We start from the raw sequence: 19,094 nt of genomic DNA, 5'->3' as shown, positions 1-19,094 counted from the left end.
CCAGGAGGACACCGGGCGGTGCCCAAGGCCGTGCCCTCACCACTGCGGGGGCAGGGCGGGTGCCACAGGCAGCAGTGCCCCGACGAGCGGCGGAGGCGGGCGGGGGGCTGCGGAGCGTCCCGCCCCGGCGGGGCCGGCTCCCAGCCGGCGGGACCACCCCCCCGGTCCCCGCCCTCTCCTCCTCCTCCTCGGCGTCTCTCCTCCCCTCGCCCGGCTCAGTCGGTCGCAGCCATGGCGGAGGGAGGAGAGGGAGAGGAGCTGCTCCGCCCGCCGCTGCCCGCCGGCGCCCCGGGCCCCAAGCGCTTGTGCTCCCGGGCCTGCCCGGCGGGGGGCACCGGGGCCGTGCACCCCCGTCCCGGGGCCGCGGGGGCCGGCTCGGCGGGGCCGGGCGCGGGGGCCAGCGGGGCCCCTCCGGCGCTGCCCGGCTGCTGCCCCGCGGCGGCGGCGGGGACGGCGGGGGCGGCAGGGCCAGCGGCGGCGGCGGCGGGGCCGGGGAACGGCGGCGGGGGCGGCGGGACCGGCAGCCTGCTGCAGCCCGAGTCGCTGCTGGACGCGGCGGCCAAGAGGGTGGCGGGGAGCTGGGCCTTCGAGCGGGTGGAGGGCCGCTTCCAGCGCATCCCCGAGCCCGTCCAGCGCCGCATCGTCTACTGGAGCTTCCCCCGCAGCGAGCGGCAGATCTGCATGTACTCCAGCTTCCAGCCCGGCCGCGCCGCCGCCGCCGCCTCCCCCGCCAGCGCCGCCGCGGGGGGACCCTCGGCCGCCGCCGCCCCCGCCCCGGCCGGCGAGGAGAGCCCCGCCGCCGGCCCCCCGCCGCCCGCCGCCCCCGCCGCGCCGCAGGGCGAGGGGCTGCCCTTCCGCCGCGGCATCCGCCTGCTGGAGACCGGCGCGGTGGACAACGTGCTGCAAGTCGGTGAGTGCCGGGACGGGGCCCCCGGGGGCTCGTCTGTGTCCGTCCGTACCCCCCCCCCCCCCCCCATCCCCTCCTGCACTTAAGCCTTTTGTCTGGCGCGGTTGTGGTTTGACAGGAAAATCCTGCCCCGGGGGCAGGGACCGCGGCGCGCTCCTCCGGGAAGATGCCGGCTTGGTTTTTGGGGTGGGAGGGCGGGGGCGATCTCCCCCCGCCTCGGGGTGGTGCGTCTGCCCGGGGGTCACTGGCAGCTGCCCGCAGCTTGGACGCCGTCCATCCAGTCCGAGGAGGAAAATAAAGACCACCCCTCTTTCCCCCCACCGCCCCCCACCAAGTGCCCGTCGGGGGTTGTATGGAGGGCACACAGCCCTGCCGCCCTCTCCGAGCCCTCAGCCGCGGTCCCTCTCACCCCTGAACACCCCACCCGCGTTCCTACGGGGGTCCCGTCCTTGCCACCGGGAGATGAGCTTATAAACCTAATGCATCTCTCCAACAGCTCCGAGCGTTCCTCTTTGTCCTCTCCATCAGGGGTTTTCCCTGCTTGGACCATCTCTAGGGGGGGCATCCAGCCCCCGCTTTCCTCTTCCCAGCCTCTGCACGGTCACGTCCAGCGGGGCCGGCTCGGAGGGAACGGAGGGAGCGGTGGGGGGTGACAAGTTGGGTGGACCCGCTGGTACCACCGGTGACCTGGCGGGATGCGGGTGTCGGGGACGGATGCACACGGCCTTCTCACGCTCGTGTCGAAGGGGCCGTGGGAATGATGATGGGAATAATGGCATCGTGTTTTCTCTCTATGGGCAGGTGGCTTTTGTGTGCGCTGGCAGAGGGGGATTGCCGGAGAGGAAATGTTCCTCTTCCCCTGTCCTTCTAGTCCCTGTCCCCATCTGAAATCCGCATATATTTAAAGAGAAACAAATTGGGGTGTTTTACATAGAATAAGCCGCTCCTCCGTTGCTATTGGAAGGGATTGAAATGCGCGTTCCCATTAAAATGACATTAGGCGAGAATTTGTTTTGCAAATGCGAAATGTAAATTCATTTTGTGCCAGGGTATGGCGTGAATGAGTGAAGGGAGGGTGGTTTTTGTTGTAAGGGATGGGTAGTTCGCTCTGTTTATTTAAAGAGCTATTCTTCCTTTTGGGGAAAAAAAAAAGCTGCTTAAAAAAAATAATAAAAATCCCATTCGGTACAGTTTACATTCAGAAGAGCATTATCAAAACATTTTCCATTTGAGATGTGAGAATAGGAGGCAGCAGAAGAATTCTCCTCCCACCTCTGAGGACATGGAGTGAAAATTCCTGAAGCACAAAAGGTTTTTCTCTGAGGATATGATTATAGCCTTTTTTTGGCGTAAATTAATATTTTGTAAGGGCTGCGTTAAGATGATTAATTATTCTGTTTAAAATGCTGTGAAACTCAAAACGAAATTATTTTTTTAGAAGGAGAGGAGTAGTTCTTCAGGAACTTTAGAATTAGGGGGGAAGGAAGATAAGAGCTTGCTGAGGGTGATGTTTTAATGACCTGCCCACCAAGGTGTGGATGCAGTGAGCTGGTGTGGTGTGCGAGTGGGAGACAGAGGTGATGGTTTCCTAAACCCAGGACTGGTTCAGTACAAAGGAATTTTATTTTCAAATTAGTTTTTAAATTTATTTTGTCTTTGAAACATAGCTTTGGTGAGCCTCTATCCAGTTCTGTGAAGGATCTGGGTGAGCACTGGGGTCAGGTCATATCAGCATGCAGGACACGAAGCAGAGCAGTCCCATCCCAAAGTGATGTCCAGTGCTGGTATCCAGCATCCCATCTGCCCTGTCTCCCTGCACTTCCTGCTGCTGCTCTGGGCGAGCTGGAGAACAGAGGATGGTCCTGGCTCTGGTGTTTCATGTCTCCCCCCACCCCCCCAACAAGTCTAAACCATCTCCTCAGCTTTGAAACCAGAGCTCGCTCTCATTGTCCTCTGAGCCGTCAGCTGAAGCAGCACGTTCTGGAAGCGCTTGCTGCAAAGTCGGTGGGTGATTTATCTCCCGTTTTCACAGCCCGAAAGGGGTGCGCGGGATGCTCGCCATGGGAATTTGCCTTTGGAGCTGGGGGTTGGGGGGAAGGTTTGGGTCTTGGCTATAGTGTAGCTCCTCTTCACATGGCAGTGGGTGGGTGATGTGGGGTCAGACACCTCTGTTTTTGTCCCAGGAACAGCCACGTCACAGCAATGCCTTGCAGCCCTGAGCTGGAGGAGGAAAATTTACATCAAACAAAAGGCTGTGAAGGGCTGTGTGTTTATAGACAGGAGGCAAAGCTGAGATGTCTTCTGCCAACTTTCCACATCCATCCTGTGGATGCCTCTGGAAGGTGAGGTGGAAGAGCTCCAGCCACTAGAGACACAAACACATTGTGACTGCCTCTGTGTGTGTTTGCAATTAAGATAGGAACTTGGGAACCATTATGTCTTGGGAAAAAAATAAAACTCCAACCCTGGCTTCCTTGATGCTCCTCAGCACTAAATCAAAACTACTGTTCCCCTCTGAGGATCCCTTTGACGGACACCACCGGCTCCCAGTGCCATGACCCGAGGTTTGCACAGTTGAGATTTGCTGTTAATAAAGATCAGATGTTTATACAGTTGTGTTTCTGACTCAGACCTGTGAAAAAATAGGGGTAGTACAGATGTGAAATTCCTTCTCTGTGTGGTTGGAAAAATCGTTTTGAAAAATTGAAAGACAAAATCCAGGAGGAATGACCTTCTGGCAGTGGAGGATGGTGCGGAGGGGTGAGGGTTCTGCTCATGGGCACAAAGTGCTTCAGGCTCTGGCTCCTTCATCCTTACAAAGCTGGCAGGTCTGAAAAAAACATATATGCCACATTATCAACCAATAATTCCTTCATGCTTAGTAAAACTTAAACGAGGCTTAAACCCTGATCTCACTGGAGTCATTAAATTGATTTTTTTTCCCCTGCTCAAAGAAAGATCTTGGATGTTGAACACAGGCATCTTTGTCTTCTTAAAAACTGCTTTATTATTATGTGTACAGATCCCGTCTTTGTGTGTGTGTGGTGTGTGGGTTTTTTTTCTTTTAATTTTTAGACAAATGACAAAAGCATGCAGGAAAGGAATGCAGAAATGCCAGGCTTAATATAAAGCATGCAACTGCACTGCATGCCGGGAATCCTAAAGGATACAAAACCTTTAACGACAGCGGTTAATTTTTAACAAGTTCACTTGCATAAATATTTATGAACAAAAGTTTTTACACTATTATCTCTTGGGTTTTTGGAGAGAAAAAAGACCTTTGGTGGATTTTGACAGTAAGCTGTGATCTGGCAGAAGAAATTCATGTTCTTGCCTGCACTCCCCAGTATGGTGTAATATGGTTTGCCCTTGAGTCATCTTGGATGCTGATGGGTGGGCAAGTGTCCTGGGTAATTTTAGGGGGGAATTCTCCTTTTTCATTGGTTTTACAATTACTTAAGAGAGGAGGCATCGAGCTCTGTGTTGTTCTTTGGATTGTAACCAGCCGCTTAGGAACCTACACGGTATGCGCTCCTTACCCACAGATAAGCCTTTGTGCCCCAGTGGGAAGGTATGCGGTCCAGCCATAAGTACATAGGCAGAATTTACTTTTGCTGTTAGAATAACAATGAAGCAGGGCTTTAAAATGCCCTGGCTTTGTAAACACTTGGAGGGAGTCTGTTTCTTTCAAACCTGCAATTAATTCTGGATGTTTTATCTGATGCTTTGCAGGTCTGTCATGAGTTTCCTAGTCTGGTATCTATGCTGGACGTGTAGGTGCTGGGGATTTTCTAACCTTGTTTCAACAGCCTTTTGACTGGGCAGAGGTTAAGCAAGACCTGATACCTGTAAATGATATCTGTAAATGCATTTTAATTGTTGGAGTTCAGATTTGGAAGCTTTTTATTACACTTCAGTTTTCAGCTTGTGTTGGTCTATGTTTGTGATGATGCTTGTTGAAATGTAGCTTCAGAGGTAAAAATACCAATGAGTTCCAATGTGGTTGAAACCACTTCTAGCTTTTTTTTTCAAAACTATTTTTAGGTTTTAAGCTTCTTTTTTTCTTCTCCCCTAAAAATGCTCACTTTTAAGCAAGTGTTTGGTTTCCTGCCCCTGTGACGTGGTATGGAGCAGAGTCTAAATTTATATCCAGTGGTGTGTTGCTTTATAGAGCTGTTTATTTTGGGGAAAACACTTTGATGGGGCTCTCTAGGGCGAATTGTGGTTGCTTTTGTTTTGTGTAAAGATTGGTCTCCTCCTGGGTCTGGGTTTAAAGCTGTATCCGGCAGGAGCAGGTTTGGAAGGAATGCCATGGGATGTGAAAGGTTTTTTCGGGTTAGTTCCCAGTGTCCAGTGTCTGAGTGCTGCTAAGGGAGTTTAATTTTTCTGTATCCTTTTAGTTTTTGTGTGGGATGCTTGTTGTACAACATGTATCCAATTTGCTAATTAATTTTTACTTTGTTTTTCTTTATGGGTAGATTACTGGATCCTACCCTATGTATTAAAATGCTTTAAACCACATAAAAGGAGCTGGCAGAGGTTCATTAGCCCTGTCATGATGGAAACTCTTGTACATTTTAAATATACATTAAGCTCTTTAGATTTCTAATTATATTTTCTTAACATATATAATTAAAACAAAGCATTATTAGGCATTAGAACTTACAATCTGTTTATTGCTGCTCCCTCATAGGTGAAATATTTCTTGAGCCTGTTCTGAACTGTATTATAGAAACTGAAAAAGAAGATGATGAAAACCACCAGACTTTCTTGCTGGTAGTGCAGGGAAAGCTGGGATGACAGCTGGAATTTTAACCTTTTATTTTAAGCAGATTTATTTACTGGCTTTTTGAGTCTTTTTCAAAGAGTATAAACAGATCTTCTGAGGCTGGGATGTCTTTTGAACTAGGAGTTAATTAAATGATACTAACTTAGAGGCCAGAGACCTGAAAAATAAAGCACAAGAAGTAAAATTTTTAGTGTTGGCTTTAAGAATAAGTAGGTTTGAAACATTTTTCAGTGTGTGAGTCCTAGTTTCTGGCTTGAGCTGGCAAATAGGAGTTTGTTCTCAGCTCACCTGCGCCTTATAAAGCTTAGTCTTCAGCTTCCAAGTTGCGTGTCATTCACAGCAGATTTTAATTTTGCTCACATCTAGAGAGAGTATTTTAGGAAATATTTAACTGTGCTAAAACTGCAATAACATAAACCACATGTGCCTGGTTGCTTTGTTTTTGAAGCTTTGTGTGAGGGAATGTGCTTTGCTGTTATTTGATGCTCGCTTTGATGTTAGATGTTTTATGATTAGTCCCTCAAACCTCAGATAGGACTTTTGGAAAACTTAAATGAGCCTGTCTATCTGATAGCTCTGTAAAGTCACAATCAGCTGTGAATTGTCTTGTGGTGTGTCAGCTTTAAATTTTCTTTGAAAAGAAAAAAGTTTTTAAAAAATAATCTTGGTAGTATTAGAATGGAAGAGTTTGTGGGCTTATGTATTTCCTTGGCATATACTGGAACCTCACTGTGGAGGAGGACCTGGTCCATGGGGGAGATGGAGTCCTTGGTGGTTCTGGAGTTATGTCCTGTTCCCCTTTCCCATTGAGAGACCTGCTCCCCTGTGGGATTGGCTCAGAGGATTGGCATGGCCAACCCTGTGCTTGCATTGATTTTTCAGGGGTTTTGCATTTAGGCGACGTGGACAGCTTTGTGTTCAGTAGCGATGTTGGTTTTCTCCTGCTGCTCTCGAGGCTGGGGTAGCTCATGCAAGTGAGGAGCTGGGCATGGTTTTTTGGGGGAGCAGCAGCATCTCTTCACCCTCTCAATGTGGCTAGGCCTGGGAATTTTCAGTGTGAGGATAAGGCTTGTTGCTGCATGGTGCTACTTTGTGCTTGAAGTGAGTGAATTTTCTTCTGGGCTTGAGGGGGTTGTGCTGTTTCTCCCAGGGGTGTGAGGCTTTGAATTTGTTCCTCTGGCTACTCTCTGAGGAGCCAAACTCGTGTAGCATCCTGGGTGAGGTGGTGGGGAAGGAGCCTTTGCTTTTCAGGGCTTGTTTCTGCTGGTGGGACAGTGGAGGACACCTGGACAGGTGGGCACTGGGATGGCCTCCTGATGTTGTTCAGCAGGAGTCAGGTGATGGTTGAACCTGTGCTTCTCCATCAGTCTCTCCATCTGTGGATGGTGTCAGTGATTTTATTTTGCAAGGAGGTGGAGGTGTAAAATATCTTGAGGGTGTTAAAATGAACTTGTGGTATGTCCTACTGTATGTTTGATGCTGTCTTGAATAGATTGTGTCATGGAATTGTTACAGTCCTGGTCTTCTGGGGATGAGAGGAGGGGCTGAAAGCGACTTCTCTGGGTGCTGGTTCCTGCCTCTGCTGAGCCTTCACTTTCTCTGGCATCAGCATCAATAGATATTGATCTGTTTTCCAATGAAAACAAAAACTCAGACACCAAACCTTGGCTGTGCTAATAAATGCAGTAGGACAAATCTAGCATCTGGAGCCAGGATGTGGGATAGGGGTGAGGAGCTCGCCCTGTCTGCCCACAGAGCTGCCAAGGCCCTGGAGATGCTGTCCTCCATGCTCAGGAGAGAAGTGCTGAGCCCATTTCATTTCACCTGTATTCACAAGGGTTTGATATATGGGCTTGACCCCCGAGTTCTTTTGTGCCTTTGCAACAGGATTTGGGAAAGGTCCTGATAACATCTCATAGAGAGACACAGGTCTTTCTAAACCCTTCCTTGGGGGATGTGGGGAGGAAAGCATCTTCATGGTTTTGCAAGAAAATGTCCCAGAAATGAAATTTAATTTTTCAAAGGCTTTTTTCTTTTCTTTTAATCCTGATGTTTAAATATGAATAGATTCCACTTGATTGGTGTGGTGGGTGTTGTTTTATTAAAAGCTGAGGATTCACCTGTGCACGACACCACCACATTTCTCTCAAAATGGATTTTCTAGTGCTGCGTTTTAAGAGCATTTCCTTTTTTGTCTTAAGCTTATGGCTTAGGATTTTGTGCAGGATTGGGGTTAGTCTTTGTAAAATGGTGCATTTAAAGTAATGCACAAATTAATAAAACCCTGGGCTTTTACTTGTCGCATTGTAGGTGCGTGTTGCCAGGGATTTTTCTTTCCTATTTTTTTTTTCCTCATTAAAAACAGAGACATGAATGTGCTTAGGAAGCAGATCTGCTGGGATGCCAGCTTGGAAGGGTTGCATGCGGATATATTGGTCCAGCTTGTTGTCTGCAAATGTCCTGCTGCTGTCGCCCCGGGTTAAAATGGGACGGGGGGGGGGGGGGTCTGTGTCCCCTTTGCCATACCCTGCTTGTCACTGATGCCCATAATGAGCTGCCTGCACCTTCACCACCCAGCTCGTTTGACCCACGCCGCTAATCCTTATTGAGCTTTGCTCAGCAGGATGCAGCGTGGTATCTGCCTGGCTGCTGTCCTTGCACCTGGAGACGGTGCCCGTGTCCTGCAGCTGCTGGAGCAGGAGGATTCCCCGTGGGAACGCCGGAGGCTTGGAGTCTGGGACCTTGGCAAGGTCAGGGTAGGCTGTGCCCCTGTTCTGGATGCTGACAAGTAGCCCTGGCCTCTGTGCTTTGACTGATACCAGCATGTGGGTGACTGCTTTGGGACACCAGTGACAGGCATTCCTTGTTACTGGTGCTGTGGGGTGTTTAAAGGCTGGGTGGCAGGAGATACTTTGTGCTGTGCTTTGTGTGATTGCCTTGATGAAGATGAGTGCCCTGTCAAAGGAGTGGCAAAGCAACAAATGGTTCCCGAGATAAATAAAATTTTCCATTAATGAACTACAATGGCTTTGGATGCCAAATTAAAAGAAGTGTGTCTGGACGATGAAAAATAAATGCATTTTCTGTCTCACTCACTAATTCTCATCTCTTTTGATTTTCTTTATCATCAGAAAGACATTTCTAATTTTTTTTTAAAGCCAGTTGTGTTTATTTTGGTAACAGTTCATTGGCTGCTCTGTGTACAGAAGCTTTCTCTTGAAAGTACTGAAACTATATTAAAAGTGCTTTTGGCTGTCATCTTTTATTTTGCTTCTCCTTCGTTCTTTTCCCAAAGCTGGGTCGTTGCTATATCAAATGCTCTGAAACTGTCTGGTAGCGTTTTCCCTGCGGTGCTCCGTATAAACTGGAAATAAAAAGGGAAGAAATTGCAGGATTTGTATTTCTGCAGCTTTTTTCCCCTTCTGTATGTGTGTGTGTGTCCCATTGAAGTCTGAGCAGCTGTCTCCATCCGCACTGCCTGCTGCTGGCATGCACAGATCTGTTTCTTGTGATTAAAAGGAGAGGTAATACCCCAGTGTTCAGAGAGGGACTGGGGGGGGGTGAGTGAGCACCCAGGGAGCAGCGAGTCTTTCCTCCTGCCTGCCCCTGCCTGCTTGGCCCAGTGACCAAGGGAGCTGGAACCTCTGTGCTGTCCCTGCAGCCTTGTGGCTTTATATCCCAGCGAAGGAAGCATCCTGTGCTGTTGGTGGTGGGGTGTCCTGCTGCAGCATCTCCACCCCGGGGTGGGCTCCTGCATCCTGCACCGGCGACCTGCAGAGGCCCTGTGTTTTTTATTCTATTTTGAGGGTGTTGAAACATTTCTGCGGTGCTGCAGCCGCTCACTACCCGCGTGCTCTGAAAAATACCCAGCAAGTGTCAAGCATCTGTCTGTGAAGGGGGAGGAAATCCCCCCCCGTTATTATTTTCTCCCGATTGTCCTCGCTTGGTGTGGCTCTGGCTATTATGGGTTTGTAAAATAGAACTATATATGACCTTTTATCTTACAAGAAATAGGTTAAGCCATTTTTAAAGAAAGTGGTGGAGTCAGCAGTGCTGCTAAGGAGCTGCCTTCGCATGGTTGATAGGCTGTGAAGCCGCTCAATGGACTTTGGTTTCAGAGACAATATCTGTTTAAATTAATCTTTGTCAGATACATGCCACTGCAGACAATTCAAATTCCATTTGCTTTCTGATCTCATAACAAAAAAGCACCTTACACTGGTTCTTTTATTGGAAAATTAACTTTTGTCTGTGTGTCCTGGAAACAGGGGTGGCATAAAATCTAGTTAAAAGGCTCTGTTATAGGAGGATTCTGTTTCTTTGTACAAGGCAGACTTTTTTTTCCCCCTTCTTTCCCCTGCGTGCATTTAAAAAGAAGACGAGTGTTTGAGATAGATTAAGGAGAATGCCAGCAGATGGACCGATTCTGTTGTTGCTGCTGGCAACCATCTAAGCAGCCATTTTGAACAATGCTGATACCGGGGTACTGATAACACAAAGATGAGGATGGGATAAATATCCAGCTAGTTCCTTTCTCCCCGCCTGCTCCTCCTCCCTCCCTTTCACGCTGCTGCTGCAGCCCTGTTATTAGAGAACCCGATTGTTTCCAGAGAAATGCTTCATCGTCTTAGCTTGGCTGGTGGATGTCTAGTGTTGCTTATCTCCTTGATTTTCCTCATGGTTGGTGGAGATGCTGGCAGATCAGCTTCTCCCAGGAGTGCCCACAGCATTGGTCCTAAGTAGAATGGGATGTGCTTTCGGGTGTTTTGCAGTAGCAGTGCTCTTTTCCCTGCCCCAGTAAAACTTGGGGTGGTTGGTCCTTCACTTACATGTGAAGACAGTTTCCTTCCATCCTTGTGCACATTTTATATGCTTAATTACAAAGTGGGGCCCTGAGATTGAGATCTCTTTTATGCCAAAGCAATTAGCATGGGGCAGTGGTTGCAGTTTGAGAGCATTCCCCATTGCCTGGTCTCCCTATCCCTTTTTCCTACTCATGGTGTTGTTTGGTTTTTGAGTATTTGGGTCATGTTCATTTCCTGGTCCTGCTGCTCTTGGAGTTTCTTAAGGTCAGTACCAGTATCTCATTGGCCTGCTGTATTTTAGACACTGGAATTGGTGGCCTTTTATCTCTCTGTCTGGTTTCCCAGCTCCAAGGAACTAACCCTTTAACTGATGAAGAAACCCAGTCAAGCTTCATCTTTTTCCTAGAAAACAACAAAAAGGCTGGTTTGTGTTTTGCAGTTGGGCCAGGATGAGAACAGGGCTGTTCTAGGAAACTGCTGGGCTTTGCCGTGAGCTCAGTGTGGTGTAACATGGTCTGAATGTGGGATCTGGGGAGTAGTCAGGGGATGCTATGTTGCCTTTAAATGTCCTGGAGCTTAAGGTGGGCAGCAATAAGCTGGTGTGTTCCTCTTGCCTTGCACAGGTCTGTAGACCATGGGCAGAAACTTTCATCTGTTGGCATTGCAGAACCTTTGAGAACTTTTGAGTAAGGCAATGGTCCCACTGCAGCTTTTGGTCCAGTTAAAACTTTGGGGTTAAAAAATGTACAGATAAGTCTCAAATCTGTACAGAATAGAATCATGGAACATATATCTAATTATACACAGTAGATGGAACTTGACTGTAAAGCAGCAGATGCAAGGATTATAAAAAGGAGCTGGGCAAGCATTTTATGGTTTCCCTTTTTAATTTGTCCCTTGTGTCTGGTATATTTGAGGCAAAAGTTACTTATTTTTTTTTTTCCTGTTGGGAAGTATCTTTTCTGTATTGAGTCTCTCCTCTTTTAAGCCTGCCTTATTTGATATATAAGATCTGGACTTACCATGTTTGAGGTACTTGCTAAAACAAGGGGCATCTGACCTGTAAGTAGAAAAATTAGGCTGTAAATTCCACTTGGAAATGTTGTCATGGTGTACTGGGAAGTTGTTGAGGTCAGCTGAGCTCTCTAAAGACTTGGACTGAGAAACTGAGGGTCTCACTAGGTTGTCTGTGTTTGAGATTAATGGGCATCGCTGACAGATGCTTTTAGTGCACTCAAAAGGCTCCAGCCCGTGTGTTGTTCCTAGCCACCTACTTTTGTGGCTTCTGCCATGTTCCTTCGCCTTGATTGCATTAGGAGATGACTTTTGGAGACTGGAAAATGGGTGAGGGAAGAAGTGCCTGTTTTAAGCAGATATCTTCTAGGAAGGGTGATGAGTGGGACAGTGGAATGTGCTCTTCTGTCCCTTTGGCTCATGATGAGGTCAGACCTCATAAGCTCTGGCAAGTTTTGGTGGAGAGGAACTGCAACCAGTGTGTGACAAAGCATGACGGTGAACTTGGGTGGCCTGTGATGTGCTGCTTCTGCTCACTTGCTGCCTCTGTGGAGAACATTACTCACCAACAGCAGGCACAAAGCAAGTGCTTGTGAGGACGACTAAGACCGAGCAGCGGGGTTTAGAGTACTTTTAAGCTATTCCCTCTGAAATGGGGCAGAGTGGAGCTTATCCCTGTTCTTTTCCTGAGCCCCTGGCTGATGTGGAAAGGTACGTTGCCTCCCCTTTGTAGAGCTCTCTTCATCTCCTCCTTCTCTTGAGTTTGACTCAGTCTGCTTTGGCTTCAAGAGACCCATCCCACTACATAACATTCAAGTTCTTTGGATAACCCTTCTCCAAGGAGTGCTTGATAGCAGCCAGCCTTTTTGATATTGAGGAGTATGTTCAGTGGTTTTATGAGGCCGCTGATTTTGTCCTGATTACCTTGTTGGGGGCATATGGAAAGAGTGAGTATCTTCAGCTGCATCACTGTCCACTTTGAATCACAGTCCTCATTCAGCTCAAGCTTCCATTATCTGTAAAATTCATTGCAGTGACATGGTTTGAAAGGTTCCCATGTGCTGTGCTTTGCTTAAGCTGCAAGTTATTTGCCAGTGGCTCACAGAGGACTGCCTTCCCTGTGGGTTATCTCAGAGGAAGAGGGGAACTGGAAGTGTTTTACAACTGGTGCTGTACCAGCTGGGAAAGGGTGCAGAGTGAAATTTTGCTCTGTTACCTTTCTGTCTGTGTTGTGATAAAAATTTGGTGTGACTTAGGCTCTGAAAAATCATAAAAAACTTAGTAAAACTAGACAGGATAAAGATGAATGGTTAGCTGTTTGTAGTCATGGCTCAGCATCTCAACTTTCCCTATAGAAAAGAGGGATGTGGAAGGATGACTTAGTGGGGATTGATGCTTTCCATGAACAATGCATTCCCTGTATCTGAAGGAGGCACGGGGCACTGGTGATGTTTTCCCTTGCCTGCCTGCCTGGTTTTTGGCTTGTTTCTGGTGGCTCCCAGCTCCGTGCAGAGCCTGTGGTGCAAACACTATTGGAAGGCCTGATGCCCGAGAGGATTTTTCCCCTACATGTTGCCACACCCATAAAGAGATAGGCCACACCAAGGTTTCCTGGACTGTGAGGTTTGATGAACCATTAACCTAAAAATGCCCTGAGTAGGAAGAAAATGTTTCCAAGGCCTAAAAATCTTGCATTCTGAAGTGGGAATGGGAGCTGTGGTTTGCCTAAGCAAATTTTTGTGCTCCTGGCTCTGCTGTGAGCTGGCTCTGCTTCGTGGGTGCAAGGGTATGTTTGGGATCTTGCTGAGATGGGAAGGCAGCCCTCCAGGGCTGGGTCAGCCAGAGGGGCTGCTTTCCAAGCAGATGTCGTTTTGGCATGAGGTTCAGCAGGTTTAAGACAGGATGTCCCTATACTCCAGAGAGCTGAAAGTATTGAAATAAGTAACAGGCTGGGAATGTCTGAGTTCAGTTATGAATTCCTGGGGAAGAGGATTTGGCAATGGCAGGATGTCTTGTGGACAGGCTCTGCATTGTGCGTTGGGGGACACACCTCGCTGTCCCGTGGGCTCTTGCTGGCAGCCAAACTTGGCTGCACGAGCCCCTTCCTCTTCAGGATGGTGCCGGGTCCAGCTGCAAGGCTGAAGGAGACCACTGCCCTCCTTGTCCATTGCTTCTTCTGTTGTTGAACGAGGGGAGAAGCACCTCGCTGTGGAGGTGGGGGCTGTGTGGGGCTGTGGTTGTTCAGCTGTGGCTGTGGTGGCACAGTGAAGGAGGGGTGTGGTGGCCCTGGGGGTGGCCCAGAGGATGACCTGGTGGCTGTGGTATGTATGAAACTGGAAGATGGGGCTGCCCAGGGAGGTGGGCACAGGAACACTCAGGTTGGGGGGAGGTTGATTTTACTCCAGAGCTGTGTTAGTGGCTGGGACTCGAAGCCTGTCCATCACTGAGTCCCAGTGGTCACGTTCCTGAGGGCTTTCCTAGAGCTGCCTCAACAGCACGGGTGACGCTGCAGCTCAGGAAGAAGCTGTGACAGCAGGATCCTGACCCTATTTTCAGAAATAGTAACAGCATCTCTAAAGGCTTCGAGGGCTCGGTTGGGAACAGAATGGCTGGGTTCCCCTGTGTCTGGCAGTGGTCAGCAGCAGATGCTTGGGGAGGAGATTAAGAAGCAGGGCTGGAGCAGAGGGATGCTTCCCTGGTGTGAGCAGTCTCTCCAGCCAAAGGGCTGCCCTGGCCCTCGGCTGCAGTGTGGATGCAGAAGGAGATGGTTTGTGACAGCAGCCCCGGCCCCACATCTCCTGAAGCCCTGGGATTATCCCTGAGCCTCCTCGGGATGTAGCATCCCTGCTGGGGGTGTAAGGATGGCCCTGCCTGGCAGGGACTGCTGGCACTGCTCTGGGAGGCAGCAGTGATGCAGCCCTGGTGGGGCTAAAGAGGCGCTTGGAGAGACCAGCACTTCTTCACCCCGCTTCAGTGCCATCCTGGATCTGCAGGCTGACGTTTGGGAGCTGAAACAAAGCTATTACTGAGAGCTGTGGATTTAACAGGGTTTGAGGAATGTGTAGTAAAAAAAAAAAATCTGTGCAGTAACACCAGTCTCTATTATTTTCCTTTCTCAGCTTACAATCTTCTTGCTGGTTTGACTTTGCTAAATTTTTTAGCACTTCTCTAATTGTAGGACAAGTTAAATTCCCTGTGCTAATATTTGAACAGGGTTAGTGGTCTGGAGGCAGCTGCAGCTCTCTGAAGGGCTGCCTCATCTAGAGGCGTCTGCTTTGTGTCTGACCCTCTCTGAGACACCCAAGGTTATGCATTGGGGAATAGCCCCTAGTGTAGAGATATTTGCTGGAAAGAAGCAGAGCTCTTCAGCCTTCTGGTTGCAAGTTTTTAATGTGTGGCTTGTTTGCTGTGGGCTGTGGTGGAATTCGTAGCCTGCTATGGAAGATGCATCCAGAGGATGTCCCATGGACTGCCTTGGTTGGAAGAGCTGCTGCTCAGTAGCTCCTGGCACCAAGTCTATGAGATCTCTTTGTCTCGTGGGTTTTGGGCAGCATTGCATGTATTTGGAACATGTAGCTGCTGTCGGGAGGTTGGGTGAAAGGTTTTCCTTGGAGCTCAGGAGGAAGTGTTTATTCTTTAAAAGGGTAACTTGGGGTGAGAGAGAAAGAAAGAGAAGTAGTCTAATCTTGCAATTTAAATATATTTAAAGATTCCTTCTGTTTAAGTTTGCTTCCTAGCCTTGATCAGAAGGAAATGCTGTTAGCTACAGAGTGGAATAAATCGAGGGCACCCTTATCTGTGCAAGATAAATTACTATTGTTTAGGAAAGACACTCCAGGGATTGAAGAATTTAATTAAATACACAGGGATTATGAATATGCATGTAAATTAGACAGTCTAGATATGACATGGCTACAACTGCAGGGAATTGTTCGAACTTAAAAGTGTAATCATTCTTTTTATCGGGATGTGGGGATGGGTAACAAATGAGAAGATTCCCTTTCCCATTTGCCTGTGCCTGGCCGGTCTCAGGTCATTAAGCAGTGGGAATTACCCGTCTCGGATCAGCCCTCCACCAGCCCGCAGAGATGATGTGCTGGAGCCTTTCTCCACCCTAATGAGCCCCTGCAGGAGCTGAGGGAGAAATGGGGGTTGTGGTGAGGGGCTGCCATTGCCATGACCCAGATAAGGGGTTTGGGAGGGTGGGGGATGTGGTTTGCCTTCTGCTGAGACAGGGGAGGAATGCTATGGGCAGGATGCTGCTGGCTCTCCTGGTACCTTCCCTGGAAAGAAGGATCCTCTCTGAAGACATGGGAAGATACATACTTGTGGTTTCAGTGTCTTCCTAAAAATCACGGGGCTGGGGAGTGCAAGTATTCATTGGTCAGCTTTTCTGCCTTTTTCTGATGGTTTTATAGGGGTGCCCCCCTCCAGTGTGATCACTGCTGTCTAGAAAGCAGTACGGAAATCGCAAAATTGTTTTTTAGAGACTAAGATCAGTGTGAACAAGAGAGGCAAGATTGAAATATTTCTTAAAAGTCAAGACACCTGAGGAATTTACAATGAAATGTGGGAACGTGCTTGTACTGTCCTCCCTGCCAGGTCTGGGCTCTTTGTAGCATCCTGCTGATGTGCAGAGCGAAGGCCTGTTCTTCAAAGGACATTAACTGCAGTATATGGTGCTGCCTTGAATGTGTTTAATTTGCAACTCTTAGAGGTGACATCTAATAACAATGCAGGGAAATATTTTTCTTTTTTTCCCCTGTGTCTCCTTTGTTTGACTTCACCTCCATCCATTCAGTTTCATTGTTCTGCTAAAATCAGATTTCTCTCTAGTTTGAGTCCAGGACCTGCAGGTGAAGAAATAAATTGCTACAAGCCCCCCAGCCTGTGAATTATTTCTTATTTTTAAAATAGGCAGTGAAACGTGGACATGATCTGACTTTGAACTTGACTTGTCTTTAAAAAATAATAAAGGAGAGGCTGGATCTTGACTAGCTGCTTTCCCTCACGGCTCAGTTTTTTGCTTTTCAGTTGGCCAGAGCTGGATGAGATGTATCTGTTCTGATGGCAGGTTCCCATTGGGACCCTCATGAGCCAGGGGCAGGAACAGAGCTGAGCCCCTGGATGGCTTCCCTGGGGAGCTGGGGGTGATCTGTAGGGCCAGACCCAGGTCTGCTCTGGGTCACCCCTCGGATGGAACATCAGCTTCTCTCACCTTCTCCACCCCCATCGAGTCGAGGGCTTATGGTAATCAGGAGCTCAGTCCTGTCCTGTTTGAGCCACGTGGGAACAATTCCTATTTATCACTTTGAAAAGTGGTTGATTTTCCAGCCCTTGGCTCATGGATTCTGATTAAAAAACAACAAGGAAAAAAACCCCCCACATCTGACAATGTGAAATATTTAAAGTCTCCACACTGCTCATTTTTTCAAAAACCTTAGAAGACCTGCTTTTTATTTTTGTCAAGGAAAAATATAATAGGAGGATATTTGTATGGGTGCACAAGTGCATAGAGAGAGATTTGAACCTTTGTAGTAAAGTATTTCTAATAAAAATTTAATGTCCTCAAGACAGTGTTATGGCAGCTCATTACTACTAAAGGTCATTTGAAGAGTATTGATCCTAAATGTTACAGCCGAATGTAAACTTTGACTATTACAGTTATTAATGTGTATTTATGATCTATGGGATATGTGTAAAGGGAAAATGAGAATCTAAATGGTATGGTGAGCTCATTTGCTTCAGGATTGCCAAAGGCTGAGTTCATGCAATTCACCTCGGTTTTAAGCATGTCTGTCATCTTTGTGTTACATGGATTGAGCCTTATTTATTTTTATTTTTTTTTTTTAGCTGGAAAAATCCTTTAGTCCTGCCCTAGAAAAGGAATGCATTCTTGAATTTTTGGTCATGCCCGTGACACAGCCTGAGCTTTCTATCTGCACCTAAATGTATATTGGGGAGCAGTGTTTTGCATTCAGCTTCCATTCTGACACAGAAATACCAGGGGCTGAACTTTGTGTGTGACTGAGTTGCAAGCATAAGTAGGAGCTCTGAGGAGCGTGAATCTGCTCTGAGTGTAATTAGAGGGCTATACCACTGAAAAGCAATAGTGTTTTTTTTTAATTGAATCAAGAATGTTAATGTTTACTGCAAGAACAGATAGTACTATATTTATATTTTTGCTATACTGTAATGCACCTATGTTGGCACTTTGGAGGCAGAAAGGCTGTATTCACAGGGAATTTTAAGGCTCTTTGTATTAAGAAAAAAAAAAGAGAGAAAAATAGGCAAGAAACCTGTGGTGGTAGGAGGAAGATAAACGGTGCTTGTGATATTTCAAAGTCACATTAATCTTTTTTTCTTCCCCCCTTTTTTTTTTTCTTTCTTCTTTTAATGTATGACTTTCTCCAGGGAAATTGTCTCCTCATGACTGCAGCGGATTAATGTGCACAGATCAGCTCCTGCATTATTTTTCTGTTTTGACAGTGTGGTGATTTTTACACACACGTCCCTTTCTGCTGAGATTACAGCTCATGTTCTTGGAGTTTGGAAGAGTTCCCTGCCAAGAAGTGGCAAGGAACAGGAAGCAGCCATTTGGAAGCATGATGTTAGCAAGGAACTCTCCATGGGTGTGGAGGCTGTGGGCTTGGTGGTGAGCATGGGAGCCTGGTGGAGGTTGGTGGGCGTGAGTGCCCACAGCTAAATCCTGCTGTACGTGCTGGGACTCATGGCACAGGGTGCTCTGCCTGGTGCCCTGAGGATGCTGATGTGGTTTGGTGAGGATTCGGTGTTGGTAGCAAGGTATGGGCATCCAGTAGTACAGAGGAACCAGTTGTAGATGGGCTTGTGAGTCCCTGAGAGTCCTTCAAAAGATTCTACTCCTCTCCAGGCTTGTTGATGCCAGCTTATTTATTTTAAATTGCAGTTAAATATGTTATTCTGGCGATCTCTGGTAAAGTTTTACGTAAACCAAAAAGTGACAACTGAGCCGACTCTGGCAAACCTGTGGGAATGGGACAGGTTTGGCCTTTCTTCTCTCCCTGTGGCTCCCACAGAATCTCTGGGCACAAACTTGACATTGCATTTCTGATGATCATTGCATCCTGTTTTTAATGGTTTGTCTAGACAGTGCTGACATAACTATGAAAATACTTTGGTGACCTAGTCTAGAGTTAGTGCACATGAAGAATTCAACCCTCGCTTCTGATGTTTGCAATCAGTTTGAATGATTATACTGTAGCACATCTTAAGAGGGAGGCAGATTTGGAGTTGTTCCAAAGAGCAAGTTGTGAGCAAAACACATCCAAACCAACCCATGTGGTAAATATGCATTGTGTAGGGAAAATGCCAAAATGCAGGTTAGCCACAGCTTGCCTTGGAGCTGTGTGACAGGTTTATGGATTCTGGTGTAAGGCTGGAGTTCCCCCTTGGTTGGCCCAAAGTTTTTCTGGGAAGCGCATAACCCGAACTCTGAACTTGGTCTGTGTGATGTTGTGCCCTGTATTTGGAGAAACTTTGTCAGCATAAAAACAATGTGTTCCTTCCAAACATCAGCTGTATTGTTGACAATGCCTTG

At 47.7% G+C, this 19,094-nt stretch overlaps 1 protein-coding gene across 1 annotated transcript in view; it reads left to right on the top strand.

The window, feature by feature from the left end:
* The first annotated feature begins 216 nt into the window (after positions 1 to 216).
* The window catches only part of ZSWIM5 (zinc finger SWIM-type containing 5), a 98,050-nt gene continuing 79,172 nt past the window's right edge, over positions 217 to 19,094 (top strand). The window contains exon 1 of the mRNA XM_062497216.1: positions 217 to 910. Within this exon, the coding sequence (XP_062353200.1) occupies positions 232 to 910 (679 nt within the window). The 5' untranslated portion in view covers positions 217 to 231. The remainder of the gene's footprint in view (positions 911 to 19,094) is intronic.

The sequence above is a fragment of the Cinclus cinclus genome, chromosome 8, assembly GCF_963662255.1.
Source record: "Cinclus cinclus chromosome 8, bCinCin1.1, whole genome shotgun sequence".
In the NCBI taxonomy this organism is placed as follows: Eukaryota; Metazoa; Chordata; class Aves; order Passeriformes; family Cinclidae; genus Cinclus; species Cinclus cinclus.
Note: the sequence above shows the minus strand (reverse complement) of the source record. Positions and strands in the feature narration are given on the sequence as shown.